The sequence below is a fragment of the Bos indicus x Bos taurus genome, chromosome 26 (genome assembly GCF_003369695.1).
Source record: "Bos indicus x Bos taurus breed Angus x Brahman F1 hybrid chromosome 26, Bos_hybrid_MaternalHap_v2.0, whole genome shotgun sequence".
Taxonomy (NCBI): Eukaryota; Metazoa; Chordata; class Mammalia; order Artiodactyla; family Bovidae; genus Bos; species Bos indicus x Bos taurus.
In genome coordinates, this window is record NC_040101.1 from 17,598,585 (window position 1) to 17,622,420 (window position 23,836).

The 23,836-nt window shown below is 36.7% G+C and overlaps 1 protein-coding gene across 1 annotated transcript in view; it reads right to left on the reverse strand.

Moving 5' to 3' along the window:
- Positions 1–23,836, reverse strand: part of NHLRC2 (NHL repeat containing 2) — a 61,452-nt gene that overhangs the window by 31,873 nt on the left and 5,743 nt on the right. Inside the window, exons 2-4 of the mRNA XM_027529213.1 lie at positions 22,917–23,069; positions 8,304–8,759; positions 5,737–5,858 (exon numbers count right to left, since the gene is read on the reverse strand). Coding sequence (XP_027385014.1) covers positions 5,737–5,858; positions 8,304–8,759; positions 22,917–23,069 — 731 coding nt within the window. The remainder of the gene's footprint in view (positions 1–5,736; positions 5,859–8,303; positions 8,760–22,916; positions 23,070–23,836) is intronic.

Here is a 23,836-nt window from a genome sequence, read left to right on the forward strand (position 1 = left end):
GATGGGGAGAGAGGTGGGAGGGGAGTTTAGGATGGAGAACACATGTACACCCGTGGAGGATTCATGTCAATGTATGGCAAACCACTACAATAAAATTAAAAAAAAAAAAAAAAAAGAGTTTACTCCAACACCACAGTTCAAAAGCATCAATTCTTCAGAGCTCAGTTTTCTTTATGGTCCAACTCTCATATCCATACACGACTACTGGAAAAATCATAGCTTTGACTAGACGGACCTTTGTTGGCAAAGTAATGTCTGTGCTTTTTAATATGCTGTCTAAGTTGGTCATAGCTTTTCTCCCAAGGAGCAAGCGTCTTCTAATTTCATGGCTGCAGTCACCATCTGCAGTGACTGCAATGTTTTATGGTTATGTATTTCTAAAAATTTATTCCAATATTCTATTTTGGTTGCTAAGTAAACAGAATTTTAAAATTCCATTTCCAGTTGACTGTTACTAGTATATAAAAATATGGATCTTTTTACATTGACTTTGTAGTTTGTAACCTTCCCAAATTCACTTATTAGTTGGAGTAACTTTGTATAGATTACTTTGTAAGATTGTATAGATATATATAGAAAATATACAGATAGATATATCTATATAGATAGATATAATATATATATATATATATAATCTTACTTTGTAAGATTGTATAGATACAGTCTTCTATGTACATGACATGTCTCTGGCAAATAGTTGTTTTTCTTCCTTTTTATCCTATATGCCTTCTATTCCTCTTTTTTGCCTCATTATAATGGCTAGTACTTTCAGTACAATGTTTAATAGGCATGATGAACGTGATCATGCCTTGTCTTGTTCCCAATCATGAGGCAAAAGTATTCAATACTTTGCATTAAGTGTAGCTGTAAGCTTTTTGTAGATGATATTTATCCTATTGCAGACACTCATTTCCATTTCAAGTTTATTAACTTTAACACGATTAAATGTTTTCCAGTTTTTTTCTGAATCTAGTAAAGCATCAGATGGCTATTTCATTCTGTTATTATGGCAAATTACATTGATTTATTTTGGTGATATCCTCGTGCATTATTTTTGGTAGCTGCTCTATAATCTTCTGAAATTATAAAAAATGTTAATCAATGTAACTTTATATTTTTATTGCAACATATAATCTGCAAAAATACAAAAGGCAGCCAGGGATGGGTTCTTGAAATAGATCTTGATTTAAGACTTCCCTGGTGGCTCAGGTGGTAAAGCATCTGCCTACAATGTGGGAGACCTGGGTTCGATCCCTGGGTCGGGAATATCCCCTGGAGAAGGAAATGGCAACCCGCTCCAGTACTCTGGCCTGGAAAATCCCATTGACGGAGGAATGTGGTAGGCTACAGTCCATGGGGTTGCAAAGAGTCGGACACAATTGAGCGACTTCACTTTCACTCTCTTTTCACAGAAACTGATAGGATAGTTTAAAAATTCCTCTTGGAGAAAGCCTGGGCCTAGGTAATGTTATAGGAGTTTTAATAAATATTCAAAAACCATTAATTCCTATGTGAGGCAAATTATTCAAAAAAAACAGAAAAAAAAGAAAAAAACTCACTTGATGAGATCAGTATGACCTTGATCCAAAATCAGGTGAGAACAGAACAAGAAAATATAGAATTTATGAATATGAATTTTATAACATTGAATGTAATTTTGGATAATCAAATCTAATTTGGCTTTTTAAAAAAATCATGATTAGGTAAGTTTTATTCCAGGGATAAAAAGATGACTCAACATCAAATACACCTAATAATATAATTCATCACATCAGTATACTACAGGCAAAAAACTATACAATTATTTCCATAAATACAGAAAATGCATTTAATAAAATTATATAATAATTCTTAGTAACTAAGAGAAAATTTCCTAACTTCATAAATATTTTATTTCCCAAAGCTACAGAAAATGCATGTAAACTTCTGGAGAAAGTTTACTTGCATTCTATTTAAGACTATGAGCATGACAAGATATCTACTATTACCATAATGCTTAAAAGCAATATAATAAAAGGTAATGAAGTATAAAAATGAAAAGGGAAAAGATAAAACTGTTGTGTGTTTTTTTCAAAAAATATATTCACATGAGAAAGAAACAGAAGTTTTTGCAGAAATGGCTAAGTTGATCCTAAAATTCTTGTAGACCCGAGAGGGATTCAGGAACGGTCAAAAAATGTTGACAAATAAGTAGGAAGACTCATACTTTCTGATTGCACAACTTATTAAGTTATGACAATCAAAACAGTGTGATTTTACCATAAAGACAGAAAAACAGACCAATGGAATAGACGTGAAAGTCTGGAAATAAACCCATGCATGTATGAATAATTGATTTTCTAAAGGCTGCCAAGACTACTCAAAGGAGAAAGAACAGTCTCTTCTATAAATGGTTCTGGGATAACTGGATGTCCACATGTAAAAGAATGAAGTTGAACCCTTAGCTATGCCAAGTTTAGACAGCATATTCAAAAGCAGAGACAAAGGTCCATCTAGTCAAAGATATGGTTTTTCCAGTAGTCACGTATGGATATAACAGTTGGACCATAAAGAAGGCTGAGCACAGAAGAACTGATGCTTTTGAACTGTGGTGCTGGAGAAGACTATTCAGAGTCCCTTGGACTGCTAAGTGATCAATCCAGGCCATCCTAAAGGAAATCAGTCCTAAATATTCATTGGAAGGGCTGATGCTGAAGCTGAAACTCATCCTTTGGCCACCTGATGCAAAGAACTGACTCACTGGAAAAGACCCTGATGCTGGGAAAGATTGAAGGCAGGAGGAGAAGGGGACGAGAGAGGATGAGATGGTTGGATGGCATCACCAACTCAATGAACATGAGTATGAGTGAGGTCCAGGAGATGGTGAAGGACAGGGAAGCCTGGCACACTGCAGTCCATGGGGTCACAAAGAGTCGGACTGGGTGACTGAACAACAACAACCCCCCCAAAGAAATAAAAATGTATGCCCACACAAAACTTCTATGTGAATTATTTGTAATAGCCAAAAATTGGAAACACCCTAAATGTCACCAACGGGTTACTGGATAAAATGTGGTTTATACATGCAATGGAATGCTCTTCAGCAGTATAAAGGAACTCCTGACATGTTACATCATCAGTGAACCTCAAAAACATTACACAGAATGAAAGAAGCCAGACACACAGACCATACATTATATGATTCTATTTATATAAATGTTCAAAAGAGGCAAATTTATACAGAAACTGGGGGATGGAAATGGGGATTAATTATAACTAGGTATGAGGGTTCTTACTAGGAAGATGAAAATGTTCTAAAAATGATTTATGATAATGGTTTCACAACTTGTTAAATTTACTAAAAATTCCTAAATTATATACTTGAAACGGGTGACCTTTATTCTATGGAAAATATATCACAATAAAGTTCTTAAAATACTACAGATTTTATAAGGTCACAAACAAATAAAATACTACAGGTTTTATAACAAACAAATAAATAGATGTCACAAACAAATAAAAAGATGTGAATTAAACACATCAGAAAGGCTGCCTATAGGTGTACTTATGTACAGGGAATGGCAGGGGAGACAGAAATGGAGATGAAGAGGAATTTACAAAAGTAAGTAAATTATTTCTAACAAGAAACAGGCTGACATGGAACAAAGATGTTCATGAGGTATAAATACAGGAGTATGGTCCACCCTCTGCAAATGAGATCTTAAAAACGTAAAATAAACATTTTTATAGATTTAAAAAGAGAGGAAGAAATAATTCTACATCATTTCCATTTTTTGAAGATACTAAACTGTAAAGAGTTGACTCATTGGAAAAGACTCTGATGCTGGGAGGGATTGGGGGCAGGAGGAGAAGGGGACGACAGAGGATGAGATGGCTGGATAGTATCACTGACTCGATGGACGTGAGTCTGGGTGAACTCCAGGAGTTGGTGATGGACAGGGAGGCCTGGCGTGGGGTTGCAAAGAGTCGGACACGACTGAGCGACTGAACTGAAACTGTCATAAAATATAAAAATGACTCCAAGTAACCTATATTTCTTATGATGATTATGCTATCAATACTGTAATACCCACTAAGTTCTAAAGCAAGAGAAATTAATGTGTAATCAAAAAAGGACAAGTATTCCCTCTACCTTGTGGGCTAAATACCTTACTACTTCATTATTCTCTTCGATATCTACGATACTATGAATTTTAGAAGCACAGACCCAAAAAAGATAATGATAAAGAAATACTGACCTTTAAGGAGCAACGTAAAATCACGGTTGCCCAAAGTACACAACGTTAAGTTATTAGTCCTATGAAAAGTTCTGCTAAATAGGGCTTCTTGGTCAAGTAAGTTTAGAAATACTGCACACATATCCCCCCACTAACGTATGCACAATATATGGCATATTAAAATCTAAGAAATTCTCTAAGATGTTTAAAAAACAAATCTGCTTTAATTTACAAAGCCACAAAATCTTTTTCTCATGTAACATCTTTTCATATTAGGATGAATATACACTTTAGAAAATGCTTCATTCAACAGATGTTACTTGCTCATAAATTTATTCAATAAATATCTATTAAATACACCTACTGTGGGCCAGGCTCTGTTTTAGGTGCTTAGGATTTCAGTAGTAAAGAAAACAAATTTCACGCCCGTGTGGGGATTTACACTACAGTGATTATTATCATTATATGTTCTACATGTTTTTTCCTATTTTATGTATAATTATCAACTAAGTATATTAGTTGACAATTTTGTCAATATAAATAGGCAAAAACATCGATAGAGAGAAATAGTGAGAAAAGCAAGGGAAGTGCCTGAAATAGTATGTTCAGACAGAATGGGTTAGATGAACTTATTTTCCAAATAGATGGCACGTTAAAGACCAATAAATTACAGCCAAAATACTCATCAGTAAGAAATGCTTAAAATAACTAGGTAATACTGCACAGTCATATTCATATGACTAATATGGGAAAAAAAAGTTAAAGAGGAATGCAAAAATTATGTATATTCATTATGATTCCATTTGTTTAAAAAAGAAGATTCTCTAAAGACAAAATTAGTTTGCATATGAGTAGAAAATTTCTGAAGACACAAATTTTAACAATGGTTATCACTGCTGCTGCTGCTGCTAAGTCGCTTCAGTCGTGTCCGACTCTGTGCGACCCCATCGATGGCAGCCCACCAGGCTTCCCCGTCCCTGGATTCTCTAGGCAAGAACACTGGAGTCCACTAGGGAGCCCAAATAGATCACAGGGGACTTTTTAAATCTTTAGGTATTACATCATTAAAAAAAAACGAGATCATATATTACTACTATAATGAGACTACAAAAATATTTAAGTCTAATTGACACATAAATATTCCCAGAGAAAACATAAGAGCTGAAGGGAGGCAGGAGTGTTTGCTTTTTTCCTAGATTTGAGAAAATTTAACTGAAAAGGGACAAAGCATCACTTTACAAACTGATTAAGAAAATATTTCAAATTGGGGAGCCTTATGGTGATCAGGCACATGAGTTTGAAATAAAGGATTAAAAAAAGGACTTGATTTGCCCTCTGTGACAATATGCTGACACACAGAAAAACAAGTTACATAAGAATAAAGTTAAAGCAAGTACCTCTAAGAAAAGGATGATCTGAAATATTTAAGCAACACCCTCTCATTTCAAATATTTATGTAGCAAGTATATATGTTTTTCTGATTAGAAGTATTAAAACTTTATTTAAAATGGAAAATTACCTTTCTTATAAGGTGATTTTCTGTATCTGCCACATATATGATATTATTCATTATGGCTACACCTTGTGGTGAGTTGAAACTTGACTCTGAAAAGATTCCATCTTTTCTTCCAGGGTTAGGTCCTAAAAGACAAAATAACCATAAAAGAAAATTTTTCTTATCTCAAAGTAAAACAAGCAAACAAAAACCCCCAAACAAAAACTTATATTTAAAGCTGGGATTTTAATATGATACTTCTGCAGTCCATGGGGTCGGAAAGAGTCAGACATGACTGAGCCACTGAACAACAACAACCTAAAAACTAACCTGTTTCCCAAGATACCTGTTTTTCTCAGCAATAAGTTTTGCAAGTGAAAGGACTTACTAGATAATGGTTACTAGAACACTTTAGTAGTTTGTATCAGAAGAAATTAATTCAAAACACATGTATACCTGTGGTGGATTCATTTTGATATTTGGCAAAACTAATACAATTATGTAAAGTTTAAAAAAAAATTTAAAAAAGGCATCTATTACCTAGACTACAAAGAATTAAAAATAATTTAAATCTTTCAGCATCTAGATGAAGGATTTTTAACAATTTTGGAAGATAAACTCCTTTGATGATAACAATGAAAATTATGAGCCCTTCCCTTACAAAAATACACATGCCCATTAAATGTCTGGAGAAGGAAATGGCACCCCACTCCAGTACTCTTGCCTGGAGAATCTCATGGATGGAGGAGCCTGGTAGGCTACAGTCCATGGGGTTACTAAGAGTCGGGCACGACTGAGCGACTTCGCTTTCACCTGTCACTTTCATGCATTGGAAAAGGAAATGGCAACCCAATCCAGTGTTCTTGCCTGGAGAATCCCAGGGACAGAGGAGCCTGGTGGGCTGCTGTCTACAGGGGTCGCAGAGTCGGACATGACTGAAGTGCCTTAGCAGCAGCAGCATTAAATGTCACCAACAATTTCAAGGGGTTCACAGGTCATGAGGATCATTCAAGCATTTCTTAATAGCCCATGAATCCCAACTTAACAGACTTGGTTTAAACCCCAGCTCTAGTTAGCTGCTGATGTAGGCAAGTTCTGTGTGACAAAAGTTTACGAAAGTTTCTCTTCTGTAAAACGAAACTAATAATATACCTAACTTATAGCACTGTGTACATTAATACAGGTAAAGTGCTCAGAATAATGCCAGGCATATTTTGTTTGTTATTATTAATAACACTATTATTGTTGATGATGAGAACTCTCTGAGGGGGAAAAAAAGGGAGAGTACCATGGTCACTTCAGACTGGAGAGTACTGTGTACTATTAACCCATATATTCTTGAGCCACATTAGCAGAGTAAAAGATCTAGTAGAATGAGACCACCACCACCAAGAATCTTCTAAAGCACATCTGATCAGTATCTCCTGAGTGTATGTGACCACAAAATTCTCTTTTAAAACTTGCAGAATAACTATAAATTTATCACAAGATAACAGTATTTCTAGAAACATGTTTGGAAAAGGTAGTTTGCTGCTGGTTTCTCTGTTTAACAAAGGATATCCATCTAAACTATTTTGAAAATTTTAGAAGCTATTAAAAAGCTTTTAATTATTTAAATGTAACTTGCTATAACACATGTTTTTGAGTAACAATTCTCTGCCTGTTACAAATTAAAATACAAAGTTGCCAAAGCAAAATAAACAGAACACACACATACTCTAACAGAAACAACAAATGCCTTCAAGAGCTAAGGGAATATTATCCTGGCATAATAAGAACAGCCCCAGGGCTGAGGGTATGATTAGTTTATTTGCATCCTACCTTATGTACTAACAGTGCATGTGTGACTAAATCAAGACTGCAAAGAGATGAATTACTTTTCTCCTTGACTAATACGTTGTTGGATGTCATTTCAGCCTGGGTGAGCAGGATTAATAGTGTACTTAGTAGATATTCTTAATTACATAAGATGTCAGTAAGAGCCCTTTTTAGATACAGACCAGGGAGATACGGAAGAAAATGACCTACGCTTATATGATACTTTTATTTTGCTATAACCAAAGGCAGTGGATTCAAAAGTATGCTTAAGTTCTTATGGAAGGAGAGAAAGGTATAATGTTATACAAACCCTAGGTTATTTATTTTATAATCTAAGTCTCAAGTTCTTAGGGTTTATTTAATCTTGGTCTTAAAAAAGATATGGCTGTATTTTGATGGAAAGGGAAATATAATACTTCCATATGAAATGCCTCAAATCTAAAATGTATACAATATTTTCATAAGATACAATAAAGTGACAGTTTTTTGAAAAAAGATGGAATATACAGATATACTTGAAAATTATACAAAAGATTTCCTCCTTTTGATCTAACGGAATTTTTTGGGGTAGTTTTGGTTGTTTTTGAGGAAGTGAGAAGACATTAATTCAGATACCCCACATTAATTAACAAAATAATTTCTGATGAAGTTAACAGTCAATGTATATTGCCCTTCTATAGTTATTTATAAATTTCCATTTTAACACATTTCTCTGAATAATTTTTACATATATAATGTAAAATACATTATATATCATAATCAGCAAACTTTACCTCCAATGCTGTACTGAATTTGTCCATTCTTCCAGACGACCAAAATTCTGTGATGTCCAGTGTCTGCTATTACCAATCTATTAGAAACATGGTCCACTGTTATTTTGCCAGGAAACAGCAATGGTGAAGGTGGCAAGGAATCTTTATAGAGTTTTATTCCAATTTTATTAGCTCTGATCTGTCCCCTGTCTTTGTAATACTTTAAAGCTATTGAAGTATATAAAAATAATTTCTCTTTATGTCCTTCTCCAATCAAAGAAAACAACATGTTTCCACGGGGTCCGAGTATGATCAGAGTTGGCCAGCAGGAAACTTCTAGTTCTTGCCAAAGGCTGGCATCTGCATCATTAACCACAGGGTGGGTGATGTTGTATCGAAGAACAGCACTCCTAATGTTATCCAGGACTTTTTCATTTGGAAACTTGGCCGAGTGAACACCAACAATCAGAAGACCATCTAAATGCCAAAAATTAAAAGTTGAACATTATTAAGTATTAAAATTTGACTATCACCATCCATATATTAGGGTTGGGGTCATTAGTAAGTATAAACAGATAAAAAAGATAAAAGATAGGACTAAATTAGTATCTTCAACTGTATTTAAACTCATGAATAAAAAATTAACATTTAAACCTAAACTCAATCTTGATAACTACATAAAAACCACATATGATCAAAATCATGTAGCAACTTTAAGTTTAAAACCCTGTGTCCTTTATCTAAAGCTTTAAAATAATTTTTTATTTTATTAGAAAGATGTTGAAATTTTGTAACCTTTTCCCACCTATTTTAAGCTCCTTTAAAATTCACAAAGACTATGATTGCTTTCTGCTGGTACTGATTGTCACATTATCCTCTTAAATTTTTCTGATCTAACTACATCATAGATTAACAGAATGAACAGGAACAAGATGTTTCCATAAGGTCCTTGACTTATTTAAAATTCCTACTGTATAGCTCTTAGAACAGACCATATTATAGACAGCAGAACTGCTGAAAATTAAAAACAATATATTTCTTTTACCTAATCAATACAGCATGTCAAGAAAATAATACAGAAAAAAAAAAGTATGAAGTGTAAGGCTAGATTCAGAGAAAAACTCAGTATTGACTACCAAGGTGATAGAGGTAATAACAGCCATGTAAATTAGAATCTCCCAACATATTCATTAAAAACTATACAAACCAGTATGAAGAAAAAATAAAACCACACAAATTGGGAGGTCTCAGTACCAGACAGCCCATCCTTCCATTACAACTAGTAACTCCAAATCAAAGCACATACACAAACACATGCCTGACGACTGAGAATAGTAAACAAAAGCAGGTAGACTGCTAGAGAGGGGTCAGAACTTGGAAAAGCAAGTTACAGGAGGGTGAGTTTTCAGCTGTATTTTGTTTCCCCTTTCACAGCTTTGCACTGAGAATGGACCCCAGTGAGCCTGTGGAACAGTTTCAGATCTATTATACATGCAACAGGAATCTTAGAAGGAGAGGAGCAAGAGACTGGGGCAGAAAAAATACATAACACCAGAACTTCCAAAATGTGATTAAAGATATAAATTCACAGAATTCAAGAAGGTTAGTACACCTTAAGGAAGAGAAACTGAAAGAAAATCATGCCTACACACATCATTAAGTTCTGAAAACCAAAGATTAAAAAAACCCACAAACGCCTTGAAAGCAGCTGCAGAAAAAAAAAGACACGGTGATGAGTGGCGCCTGGAAAACCAGGCAGAAGAGTGGGAAGGCCTGCACACTTGCAATACACTGTATGTCAGATACGCAGCAATAAAGTTCTTTAAAAAACAGAATAAGCTCCCTGAAGTCAAATTCTGGCTTTACTACTTGCTGAGTTACCTCAGGCATGGCACTAAATCTCTCTGTGTATCAGTTTTTTTATTTGTAAAATGGGAAAATGACAGTAAATTGCCTCACAGGTCAGCTTTGAGGATATAGAGATAATCTGTATAAGACATGTAGCATAGTATCTGCTGCTGCTGCTGCTGCTAAGTCTCTTCAGTCGTGTACGACTCTGTGCGACCCCATAGACGGCAGCCCACCAGGCTCCCCCGTCCCTGGGATTCTCCAGGCAAGAACACTGGAGTGGGTTGCCATTTCCTTCTCCAATGCATGAAAGTGAAAAGTGAAAGGGAAGTCACTCAGTCGTGTCCGACTCTTAGCAACCTCATGGACTGCAGCCTACCAGGCTCCTCCATCCATGGGATTTTCCAGGCAAGAGTACTGGAGTGGGGTGCCATTGCCTTCTCCAGCATAGTACCTAGTACACTGTAAAACTGTAAAACCTCAACAAATGTTCACTATTATTATTTTTTTAAGTTATAAGTACAAAGATAATCAATAAAAGAGAAATATAACATTTTCTATGTATCAAAAGAAATTAGTAATGTAAAACAGGAAAAAAGCATATCATGTTGAGAAACAACAAATAAAACCTAATATACAAAATAACACATAACTATACATAATAATACTTAAAAATAAATGTGAATGGGTTTAATTCATCTATTAAAAAGATTCGGACACCTTCTATACATCAGAGACACATCGAAAACAAAGTGAACCAGAAAGCAAAAAATAAAAATATGGGAAAACATATGTGGGCAAATGAAAGGATAGGAACAGAAGGGTGTAATTCTGGTAAGTAGGATATATCTGGGAGAAGGAAATGGCAACCCACTCCAGTATTCTTGCCTAGAGAATCCCGTGGACAGAGGAGCCTGGTGGGCTGCTGTCCATGGGGTTGCAGAGTCGGACACGACTGAAGCACCTTAGCATGCATGCATGCATTGGAGAAAGAAATGGCAGCCCACTCCAGCATTCTTGCCTGGAGAATCCCAGGGACAGGGGAGCCTGGTGGGCTGCCGTCTATGGGGTCGCAGAGTCGGACACGACTGAAACGACTTAGCAGCAGCAGTAGGATATATCTGACAAGGCAGATGTCAATCCTCACAGCATTAAACAAAGGAAGAAATTTTTTCATGTGAGAAGCATTTACAAACAAAGACAAGACAACTAGGAATACCCCCAAGCAATAAAGGAAGCAACTTGATAAATCAGACACACTCCGATAATAAAAAATACACTTTCCTCTCAAGTGTACATGGGATATTTATAAATACTGATCACAAAGAAAGGATTATAAAGATTACATTCTAAACCACAATACAGTAAAGCTGGTATTATTAACAAAAAAATTGTCTTTTGTTTCAGAAAAACTCCACTATTCTTGCATGTTTCTCCTTTACTCCTACACTAATACCACTTACAACACTGCTGACACCAGATGGGTGGGTGTTTCCCCCACACTAGGCAACTGTTTGCGACAACTTTTGGGTGTTCTCAATTCTAACACGGGGACAGTCCCTCACAAGACTGCCCTCCCACTTCTGATGACAACAGCAAGTCATAGGTCCCCAAGCTACCCACACTTCTGTTCAACTTGGCTACAAATCAGATTTCCATGACCCTTCCTTTGGATTATTTGCTACAATAACAGAACTCAGAGAAACATTTATGCTTTACTGGTTTACAGTACAAGAGTATGATAAAACATACAGCCAAGCATCCAGATGGAAGAGCGAACGTAAGGCGAGGTATGTGGGAAGGGGTGCAGGGCTTCCACGTGCGCTCCCAGCCTGCCACTACCCCAGCTCCTCCTGTGTTCCCCAACTTAAGTTCTTTGAGCTCTATACCCTTGGAAATTTTAAAAAGGCTTCATCACAGAGGCATGGTCCATCATTAACTCCATTTCCAGCCTCTTCCCCTCTCTGAAGAAGAGGGATGGGAGGTGGGGTGGTAGGGGCCTGAACTAATCAAGCTCCTAATCATGGCCAGGAAAAGAAAATAAATCAGAAGTAAGTAATAAAGATAAACAAGAAATTCATGAGAGACAAATTTTTTTAAAAAATTCAGCATTCACACATTCACTCCTGACAAAAAAATATAAAAAACTGAAAAACAGAAAATAGGAACTGATGGGTATTTTCTTTCAGTAGGAAAGTTAACCTTAATCACATTTATTGATGTGGTTTGTCAATCAAACCTTTTGTATTTCTCTATTCTGTAATTACTGTACATTATGTTACAGTGTGTCTATTTGGTATGCCCATTTTCCTTTTTTTATTAAGATTTTTTGGGGGTTTTAGGAAGGTCTGTATTTTTGTTCCAGTGGCTATTTTCTATTAATATTTTTTATCATATTATAAAAGTATTAATTCCCATTTTTATAAGCTTTTATGATCTGGTCTATCATCTTTAAATGGTATCCTTTAACTGCCACTTATTACCTATACAATTATCAATAGTCTGTTTCCCCACTTTCCCTTTTATTTCCATTTTTCTTTAGTTGCATTTTTCTAATTCTGTCAGAACATATGATTTTATATTATTCTTCATCTCTTGGGTTGTATTCTGCTGATTTAGCTAGGTTGGAACTCTTCCAGTAGTCTCTTCCCCGTCGAGTTCTGGGTTATCCTGGACCACGAGATATTTTGTGAGAGAACTGGAAGGTTAAAAGGCAGCAGCAGCCCGATCCTCTCCGTGGGAAGGCGGGTGCAGGGCACCAGGCGCCAGGGCACCAGTGTATACACTCTCCTCCTCTGTGGGCTCACCCGGAGGGCTGTGGGGGAGCGGCGGGGCCCCTGGCAGCTGCACCAGCTTTGGCCAGATCTCCTCCCTTGGCGTGTCCAACTCCTGGGCCAGGTTGAGCTGTTAACTGCATGATGAAGTGAACAAACATATTCTGCTGGTCAACTCATTACTTAAGTTGGAAGCTTACATGGGCTCCAGTTCAGGCATGTAGGTTGTAGTTTGCCCTTGTTCTCCCCTCCTTCATATCCATCTTTCCTTTCAACTACCTGACCTCCTGACAGGGTAGAACCATCAGACATACAGGCAACAGCTACAGGTAGACTAACTAACCAGCACAAAAATGCATCCACAAGATGATCACTGTTTGTGACTGCTAAATACTAGAAACAATGTAACAGCCTGGTGTGCTGCAGTCCCCTGGTCGCAAAGAATCAGACACAACTTAGCGAGTGAATAACAAGGGTCAATACACAGGACAGGAGGGCAGCTGAATAAATTATGGCACGTGCGCATGCACACACACACGCACACGCACACACTACTATGCACTATTAAAAACAACTGGGAAGTTTTCTATAAATTTATATGGAGTGACTGCCAGGAAAACTTACATGATAAAAAGTAAAGTGCACAAAAATGTCAATGGTATGTCACTTAATATAAAATATTAAAAAAAGAAATTTAAAAAAGAAAAAGAACAGGACAAAAAGAATGAGATGGTAAGAATAAGAAGAAGAGATGGGTGGATGGAACTATATTTTCTGTGTGGTTCTGACTTTTAGACCAAGTCATAATTCTTCACGAAGTAGTGAAAGTGTTAGTCACTCGGTCCTGTCCAACTCTTTGTGACCCCATGGACTGTAGCCTCCAAGGCTCCTCTGTCCATGGGGTTCTCCAAGCAAGAATACTGGAGCGGGTAGCCATTCCCTTTTCCAAGGAATCTTCCTGACTTGGGGCTCCTGCATTGCAGGCAGGTTCTTTCCTGTCTAAGCCACCAGGGAAGCCCATAGTTTTGCATACTTAAAAAACAAACAGTATCAAACCAAAATGGGGGAAGGGGGGCTAAAAATACAAATAAAAACAAATGAATCTAGCTGCACTTCAAATGAATAACATAATCTTATGGGGGGTGGGGAGTGGGAGGAACTAATTTAAATAGTTTTTCAATTTAGTTGAGAGGGACTGGAAGCAAAGACATCCCCGTAGCAACAAGCACATCTAGTGTCCAGATCTTATTTTCTCAAAACCATTCTCAATATTCAATACTAAAAGGAATCAGAGGCTCCTTGGAAAAATGGCTGATTCAGAGGTGGGGCTGGGAAACTACAAGACGAACCTGGAAATATTTTGTTATTGACAAGAAGTGCTCAGAGAATGATTAAGGACAAAGGGACACAGGCGATAGAACAGCTTGAAGGAGATCCTATTAGTCAAACAGGAAAACTGTGAAAACCAAAATAAATAACGACAGTGACGCTTCATAAAAGCAAATAAGAATTCATGAGCTGAGTCCAAACATATTATATATATATTATATATCATATCTATATTATATGAGATGGTTGGATGGCATCACCGACTCAAAGGACATGAGTTTGAACAAGCTCAGGGTGAGGGTGAAGGACAGGGAAGCCTGGTGTGCTGTAGTCCATGGGGTTGCAAAGAGTCGGACACGACTGAGCAACTGAAATGATATTATATTACTTCAAAAAATGTATTTTTTTTCTTCTGGTCAATATACCCCAATACTTCTTCAAAAAAGTGATGAGTAAGGGTGAGATTTGAAAGATGAGAAGATGTTAACTATGTTAAGAGAGCAATGAAGGAGATTCCTGGGAGAGAAAGCAACACACGCAAGAGACTGAAGGTCAGTGACTCAACACACAGAACAAACGGGAGCACTGGACAAAACGAGAATAAACCTACAGACAGAGACAGTCTCCTGAGTCATGTTAAGGACTGAGATCTTCATTCTTAAAAACAACGGAAGTCAGATGAAGAATGAAGTGCAAGTCTCAAAGGTACTTCAAACTAAACTCGTGAACATCCCTCCAAACTTGTCCTTTCTACAGCATTTCCTGTCACAGAACGGCACCACCATCTGTCCAATTACACAAGCCAGAAAACTACCTACAATACCTGTGTCATAACCAACCAGCCCTCTATCATCACCCTTCGTTAATCCATGATCAAGTCCTATTGATCTCATTACCTAAAACCGACTTCAAGCTATCGTCAGGTCTCACGGGGAACACAACAGCCTTGTCACAGATCCATTCTTCTTCACTAATTAACAGTTACCCACCCAGGAGACAAACGGATCTTTACAAAACACAAATCTGATCACATCATCTTCTGGCAGAAAACCCTCCATGGGCGTTCCATTGTTCTACGTACAAAAACCACATGGCTTGTCTTCAGCATATTCTTCCACATCCAGCTCAGAGTGCTGTAGCAACCAGGGCTTTCTTTGTTACAGAGTGCCTCTATGTCTGGAATGCTCTCACCTAGTAAAGTCATACCTGTCTTTCAGATCTCAAGCTCCATTTTTACTCTTAAAAAGGCTTTCTTGTTTTTATGAGGTACATGTGTCCTTTTGAATTACGGCTTTCTCAGGGTATGTGCTCAGTAGTGGGATTGCTGGGTCATATGGTAGTTCTATTTTTAGTTTTTTAAGGAATCTCCATACTATAGATAGCTAGTAAGATAGATAGATAGATAGCAGGTATCTAGTAGCTAGATACCTAGCTACTATAGATAGCACAGAGGCTCAGCTGGGTATTCTGTGATGACCTAGATGGGTGGGCTTGGGAGTCCAGGAAAGGAGATCCAAGACAGAGGGGATATATGGCTGATTCACTTCACTGTACAGAAGAAACGAACACAGCATTGTAGAGCAAATATACTCCATTAAAAAAGAAAAAACTTTCTATTCTTCCAGGTTACTGTAATTTCCTTCTTAGCACTAATCGAAATTATAAAAATATTTATGTGGTTATTTAACTTTTCTCCTTGTTAGACTGTAATTCCTATTAATTATTTAGGGACCATACACTGTTTTATTATTTACCAGCACAGTGCCTCGTACAAAGTAGGTAATGAATGGACAGGGTATAAATGCTAAAGAAACTTTTATGTGTGCAATAAGCCACATTATATTGACAAAATAGGATATGTATATTGATTTATACACAAAAACAACTGCCAAATAACTGCATCTAATTTTTTTCAGTGTCAACAACCTTAAAGTACATATACAGAGATTTTTCTTAAAATATTTCGCTTGTTCTGTTAATCATACATAAAAAATAAAACAGGATGTAAAAGACTCTTCCCTTTGGGATTTTTTGCCATCACATAGGCAATGGCACCCCACTCCAGTACTCTTGCCTGGAAAATCCCATGGACGGAAGAGCCTGGTGGGCTGCAGTCCATGGGGTCGCACAGAGTCGGACACAACTGAGCGACTTCACTTTCACTTTTCACTTTCATGCATCGGAGAAGGAAATGGCAACCCACTCCAGTGTTCTTGCCTGGAGAATCCCAGGGACGGGGGAGCCTGGTGGGCTGCCGTCTATGGGGTCTCGCAGAGTGGGACACGACTGAAGCGACTTAGCAGCAGCAGCAGCAGCAGATCAAAACTACTGCATTTAAAATAAAATATGGAAGAAAGAAAAGGAAGAGAGGGAAAAGGAAGAAAGTGAGAAGAGAGGGAGAGGAAGAAGAAAGGGAAAAAAGGAAGGTGAAACCAAATAAAGAGTAACAGCTTTTAAAATGTTAGTAATAAAGTTAAGTTTTTAACTCATCATTAACTGGGGAATTTTTGCAGAAGCAGTCAATAATGTGTTAAGACTTTAAAAAAAACTTTTAAGGTCTTATTTTTGTGAAATGTATAGACATATAGATACAATTATATATAGTAGTGTATATATATATATATATATATATAATGTGTGTGTGTGTGTTCAGTTGCTCAGCTACATCTGACTCTTTGCAACCGCATGAACTGTACTCCACAAGGCTCCTCTTTCCAGGCAAGAATACTGGAGTTATTCTTGGAAATACTGCCATTTCCTATTCCAGGGGATCTTCCTGACCAAGGGATCAAACCCATATCACTTGTGCCTCCTGTACTGGTGGGCAGATTCTTTACCACTACACTGAAAAGCCTCATATATTATGTATATATAATATACAGCAGACAGTAAAGTTTGATCACAGGCAGTATAATAACTTAGTTCAATGAAAAAACTAAAAATAATTGAGGAGTTTTACTGTTACAAAAACTGTAAACTGACACATCTTGAGATCTAAAAGACAAGTGTGACTTTAGTACTAGGCAAGAAAGGATCCAATGGAGAAGGAAATAGCAACGCACTCCAGTATTCTTGCCTGGGAAATTCCATGGAGAGGAGCCTGGCACGAGGTTGCAAAAAGTCGGACACAACTTAGCGACTGAGAATGCATACACAAGAAAAGATGAAGGCAGACAAGGCAGGTTAGAAGACCCTGAGGGAAAGCAAGAAAGGTATGCAGAGAGAGGATTTTAGGTTTTATACCAAGAGCACTGAAAACACGAGGTGGAAAAAAATCACAATCACGGACTACTAAATTAAAGCAGAGGCCAGAAGCAAATTTGAATGTTTTTTAAATTTCAAAAACTGACATTTCCCTGTGGCCACATTAAACACTCTGTAAGTTTACCATAAATTGGCCAATATTTTTTTATCATACTTTAGGAACAAAGAATAATAAACATATAGGCTGCTGCAAAAAGAAAATATGAAGTGTGTACAAAAAAGAGTTAACACACCAGGCCCCACTGCTATTCTTTCAAAGGTCTGCTTATAGGGCTGGTCCTTGCCTGGATTTTGAGAGTGTCCCCATCATTCCCAGAACTGATAAGAGTGGCACACAAGATCTAAACTGTTTGTACAAACACTATGGTTTACGGTGAACACTTGCTTTCCTTCTGGGAGTCTGGAATTTTGGTACATGGCGCCAGGCAGAAGATGCCTCTGTGGCCAGCCCCCAACAAAAACCTCGGGAGCTGTCTCTAATGACCTTCCCTGGCTGGCAACATCTCAAACTTACCCTAACAACTCCTTGCTGGGGGAATTAAGCACATCTTATGTGATTCCATCAAGAGGCAACTCTGGAAACTTGCTCCTGGTCTCCCCTGGATTCAGCCCCATGTGTCTTCTCCCTTGGCTGATTTTGCTTTGTATTCTTTTGTTGTAAAAAATTGTAGCCACGAGGAGTACAACTACATGCCGAGTCCTATGAGTCCTCCTAAAGAACTGACCTGGGGGTGGTTTTGGGAACCCTGACAGAGTAAAATCATCAAATAATGACTCATTAAAAGTTTCATTTCCCAGACGGCTACTCTGTCGTTGCTGTTTTTCAGTGTGGTGGTATTCTAACCGACTCCTCGTGACCTCACGGACTGCAGCACGCCAGGCTTCCCTGTCCTTCACCATCTCCTGGAGCTTGCTCAAACTCATGTCCATTGAGTCAGTGATGCCATCCATCTCATCCTCTGCCACCCTCTTCTCCTCCTGTCTTCAATTTTTCCCCCTGCCCAGCATCAGGGTCTTTTCTAATGAGTCAGCTTTTTGTATCAGGAGCTTCAGCATCAGTCCTTCCAATGACTATTCAGGATTGATTTCCTTTAGGATTGACTGGTTTGATCTCCTTGCAGTCCAAGGGACTCTCAAGACAGCTAACAGACACATGAAAAGATGCTCAACATTGCTCATTATTAGAGAAATGCATATCAAAACTATAATGAAATTATCTCCTCACACCAGTCAGAATAGCCATCATCAAAAAGTCTACAAACAATAAATGCTGGAGGCAGTGTGGAGAAAAGGGAGCCCTCTTGCACTGTTGGTAGGAAAGCAAATTGATACAGCCACTATGGAGAACAGTATGGAGATTCCTTTAAAAACTAGGAATAAAACTACCATATGACCCAGCAATCCCACTACTGGGCATTACCCTGAGGGAACTTAACTGAAAAAGACACATGTACCCCAATGTTCACTGCAACACATTTACAACGCTAGGACATGAAAGCAACCTAGCTGTTGATTGACAGATGAATGGATAAAGAGGTTGTGTTACATATACACAACGGAATATCACTCAGCTATAAAAAGGAATGCATTTGAGTCGGTTCTAATGAGGTGGACGAACCTAGAGCCTATTATACAAAATGAAGTCAGAAAGAAAAAAGCAAATCTTGTTTATTAACACATATACATGGAATCTAGAATGATGGTACCGATGAACCTATCTGCAGGCCAACCATGGAGATGCAGACACAGAGAACAGACTTATGGACACAGTGGGGGAAGGAGAGGGTGGGACGAATGCAGAGAGCAGCATGGACATATATATAGTACCATATGTAAAACAGGCAGGCACTGGGGATTCGTTCTGTGACCTAGGGAGCTCAAACTGGTGCTCTGTGACAACCTAGAGGGGTGGGGTGGGAGGTGGGAGGGAAGTTTAAGAGGGAGGGCACATATGTATAACTATGGCTGACTCATGTTGATGTATGGCAAAGACCAACACAATATTGTAAAGCAATTATCCTTCAGCTAAAAATAAATAAAATTTTTTAAAAAGTTTACTTTCACTGTAAAATCAGAAATATATTCTAATTTTTAACAAAGTATGCAACAGAAAAATAGCACATTATGGTATTCTCACATAATGAGAATACCAGTGGTTACTCAGAAGTATTGTGGAATTTAGACTTCTAGAGTCTGATTTAATTATATATTAACATTCACCTAGTAAGCACATTTAAAAGTATGCCAAATTTTCCTACTAGATGTTTTCTTATAAAATCAGTGCTTTTCTTCAGATAGCCACTGTGCTAAATTTGCATGTTATATAAAAATATACCATTAACATAGCCAGTATAAAGAGGTTAAAAAGAAAATTAGAAACCCTCAAGGAGAAAAGGGAAAAAAATCCAGAGGTATCTGTCAATTTAATACAAATATATGCTAACTCATTACGAATTAATAACAAGCTTAGGGCCCAGCTACATTCTTAAAAACTGTTTGAATATCAGAACCATTCACTACTATTAAGTATCTTTACTTTTGCTTTAGATCTTTGACATTTATAATTTCTTGTATGCTACTGTGAAAGTGATACTGGTCACAATTACAAACCTGATTCTAAAAGCTGTTTTAAAGAGGAAGGAGACTGAGTATTAAATTGGTCCTCTTTCAGAGTGTTTTTAAATTAAAATCCACTTACTCACTCAGCTGAGCGTTTCTGGCTTACTGATAAACAAACTGAAATTCCATGAAATAAAAACAGGCTGCTGAATGCCTCTTCAAGGACATAAATAACATGGCTGCAGATACATTCATAAATATATCAGATAGTACTGAGATAAGACAGAGCAGCGTGATGAATTAGACTAGAATTAACATATACACACTAATATATGTAAAAAAATAACAAGAACCTACTATAAAACACAGTAAAGTCTACTCAATATTCTGTAATAACATAATCTATATGAGAAAAGAATCTGAAAAAGGATATATATACACACACGTGTGTGTGTGTGTGTGTGTGTACAGCTGTTCACCTTGCTATACCTGAAACACAATATTGTAAATCAACTATATTCCAATAAAAAAATTTTTTTAAAGACTCTTAGCAGCAAGAAAGCAAATTAATTTAGTGCCAGCTTATTGAACTTTCATATGATAATTCTGATTATGCCTGCTTTTGTGAATATGAACTGAACTTATCTTTGAAGCAATATAAAAATCTTTTTTTTTTCCTAAGTTACCAGAATTTTAACACAGTAGCATATTACTGAAGTATTGTTTCTTTGAAATTACAATGTTGAAACCACTTACAAAGTATTTTACTTTTCACAAGTGTATTTATATGTAAAAATTGTTATTTTTTGTCACAATGTGTTTTAAAATATTTTCAGTAAACTGGTAAAGAGATTGTAAGGATCCATTCTAAGAAGCCACTGAATCTGCTTCAGATGGAGGTTAAACAACTGAGTTAACCTAAGAGTTTATTAGCAGTGATCTGAAGTAGGAAATGGTTAACTTTGGGATTTTTAACCAAGTCTGTAAATACCATCCTGAAACACAAATCATATTGTCATTCTCCTATTATGCAAATAAAAACCACCTCAAACATCTGTATTTTCAATGGATGAAAAAGCCTATTAACTATTAAGAATGTTACACAAAGCTCTTCATAGTGAGTCTGAACCTAATCTACCTTCCTCTCTTTCACTTTTCCAAGGAGCCCCTAAAGTCTTGCCACAGTAAACTATTTTTCACTCCCCAAATCTACTCCTTCCATTTGGTATCTAAGAGAGATGAAAATGTTTGCAATTTCCTAGAAGGAGGATTGTAAGTAAAGCATTTCATGGACATTTCTAATCTTTGACTATATGAATAGAGTATCACTGTTTAATTGTTTTATTGTAAAATTTCCTAATTTGATTAAATGGATCAGGGGAATTAATTGCCTCTTATATTAGCTATAAATCTAACTTAAATAATTTTTAAGATGCTTAATCTTTTTCTTTTAACATCTTTATAAAAGCATTTTATAGAAAGGTAATATATTCATATGGCAAAAATTCAAACAGAAATATAAAATGTAAACCAAGTCTTCCTCCTTCAACGTTAGTCCTTCTTCGCTTCCCTGCTTGTTTACCTGTCGCTTCCTCAGCCAGGAGTGTCCCTCCTGCCCCATTTTCATTTTCAGCTACACTTCTGCTCATTTTTCAAGTTTCAACCTAATTGTCTCCTCTGAGAAACATCTTCCAAAGCTTTTAGGCAAAGTGAGTTACTCCTTTCCCCACTGCTTTAATTCAACTTTGTTATATATTTCCTTAGCGGTTAGAGTATCCTGCACATAATACATACTCAATAAATGCATTTATTACATGGACTTGAACAAGACACACAAGCATCTAAAACCTAGGAGGCAATGAAATACTCTTATTTCTTAAATATGGATGAATTTTTAAAAACATGATTTAATTACTGGGAATATTTGAGTTTTTGATAAATCTCGTTAACAGGCAATTCCAATATAGTCCATTCCAAATTAAAAGCATTGGAAGTTTCATTTGCACTGAAGATTTTATTCAACATTTCTTTTTTTTTTGTAACTAAGTTTCAAGATACCCTTCATTTTTGTACATGCATACTCTATTCTCATTTTTACTCTCACAAGATCAGTCTACTTTTTAGTGACTGCAAAGAGGACAGCTTCAATTAATTTAAGCCTAATCAAATGGAGCCTTTATTTCATTTACTCCACATGTCCTCTTTTTATAGAAAGAAGTAAACAAGAAACAAAATCTGAAAAATGTCAAAGTTCTAAAGAAAAGACTAAGCATAATCTCTTGTTAAAATTTCAAAATTTGTAATACCATAAAAAAGGATTTCCTAGTGTGCTCTGGAAAGCCTTAACCTTTATAAATAAATAAAGCAGGGTCAAAGAAAAAGTATCTGTTATAATATTCTGCCTTCTAAAATATTAGTAGTAGTTTTAGGTCATTTGAAATTAAAGGAAGCCTAGTGACAGTTCCTAAAAAGAACTTTAAACCTTTTTATCATAGTGAGAAGAGTATAAAATTAGTCATGCATTTTATTTTCTCTTTTTTTCATGGAACAAATTTAGTTAAGTCCAGATGTACAAAATGACATTTTTAAAATACTTGATCATGAAAAAAGTAAACTATATCCTTATTTTTAAAGAAAAATCATATACTAAACGCTGGTTCTTTAGGAAGGCAAACCATTATCACTAAGCTTAACTCTTCACAAAAAGGTACACGGAGTCCTTAATTCAAGATTAGAAATTACTTTCAGAATCACTGCAGTCTTGCCAAATGTTCATTCTCCTATGAGCAAAATGAGTCAGCCACTCTCCAGTGACTATGCCAGGACAGTCTGTTAGAAACCAACTAAAAAGAGCAGATACCTTTATCAGAGTATGTGTGTTCTAACGCATGAAGATCGGGCAACAGGTGAATACAGTTTATGCAGCAGTAGGTGAAGAAATCAAGGATGACCACTTTTCCACATAGATCCTTATAGACAGAAATAGGTTCTTCCGTATTCAGCCATTCTAATCCTGAAATTTACACAAAATAAATAATGATTAAAGGAAACAATGAAGATAATTTATCTAAAACTTTCCATTAAAATGTGAACCATTATTATTTGTAAGAAAAGATGGGGGACAGGAAGGAAGAGGGGAGTTAATACATAGAAAGCTACTATTATGAGGCAGTCTGCAAATATAGTAAGAAAAAGCTACCAAATTCTCTTAGAAATAGCATATTAGTCTGTGTGTGAAAGGAAGATCAACATATTTAGGTAAAATATAGGGAGGAAGAATCAATATTAAAAGGGTTTAGGTACATGATTAGGTACAAATGAGCTATTGAAAATTAAAGTCACCCTTAAGAATAGAATAAATAACAAAAAGGAACAGTGTTAGTGTTAAACTTTAAGGATAAACACGCTGTTGTGCAGTCCCTCAGTCATGTCCGACTCCTTGTGACCCGACGGACTGCAGTACACCAGGCTTCCCTGTCCTTCAGCACCTCCCAGAGTTTGCTCAAACTCCTGTCCATCGAGTCATTGATGCCATCCAAACGTCTCATCCTTTGTTGTACCCTTCTCCTCCTGCCTTCTATCTCTCCTAACATCGGTGTCTTTTCCAATGAGTCGGCTCTTCGCATCAGGTGATCAAAGTATTGGAGCTTTAGCTTTAGCATCAGTCCTTCCAATTAATATTCAGGGTTGATTTCCTTTAGGATTGACTGGTTTGATCTCCTTGTTCCCCAGGGACTCTAAAGAGTCTTCTCCAACACCACAGTTCAAAAGCATCAATCC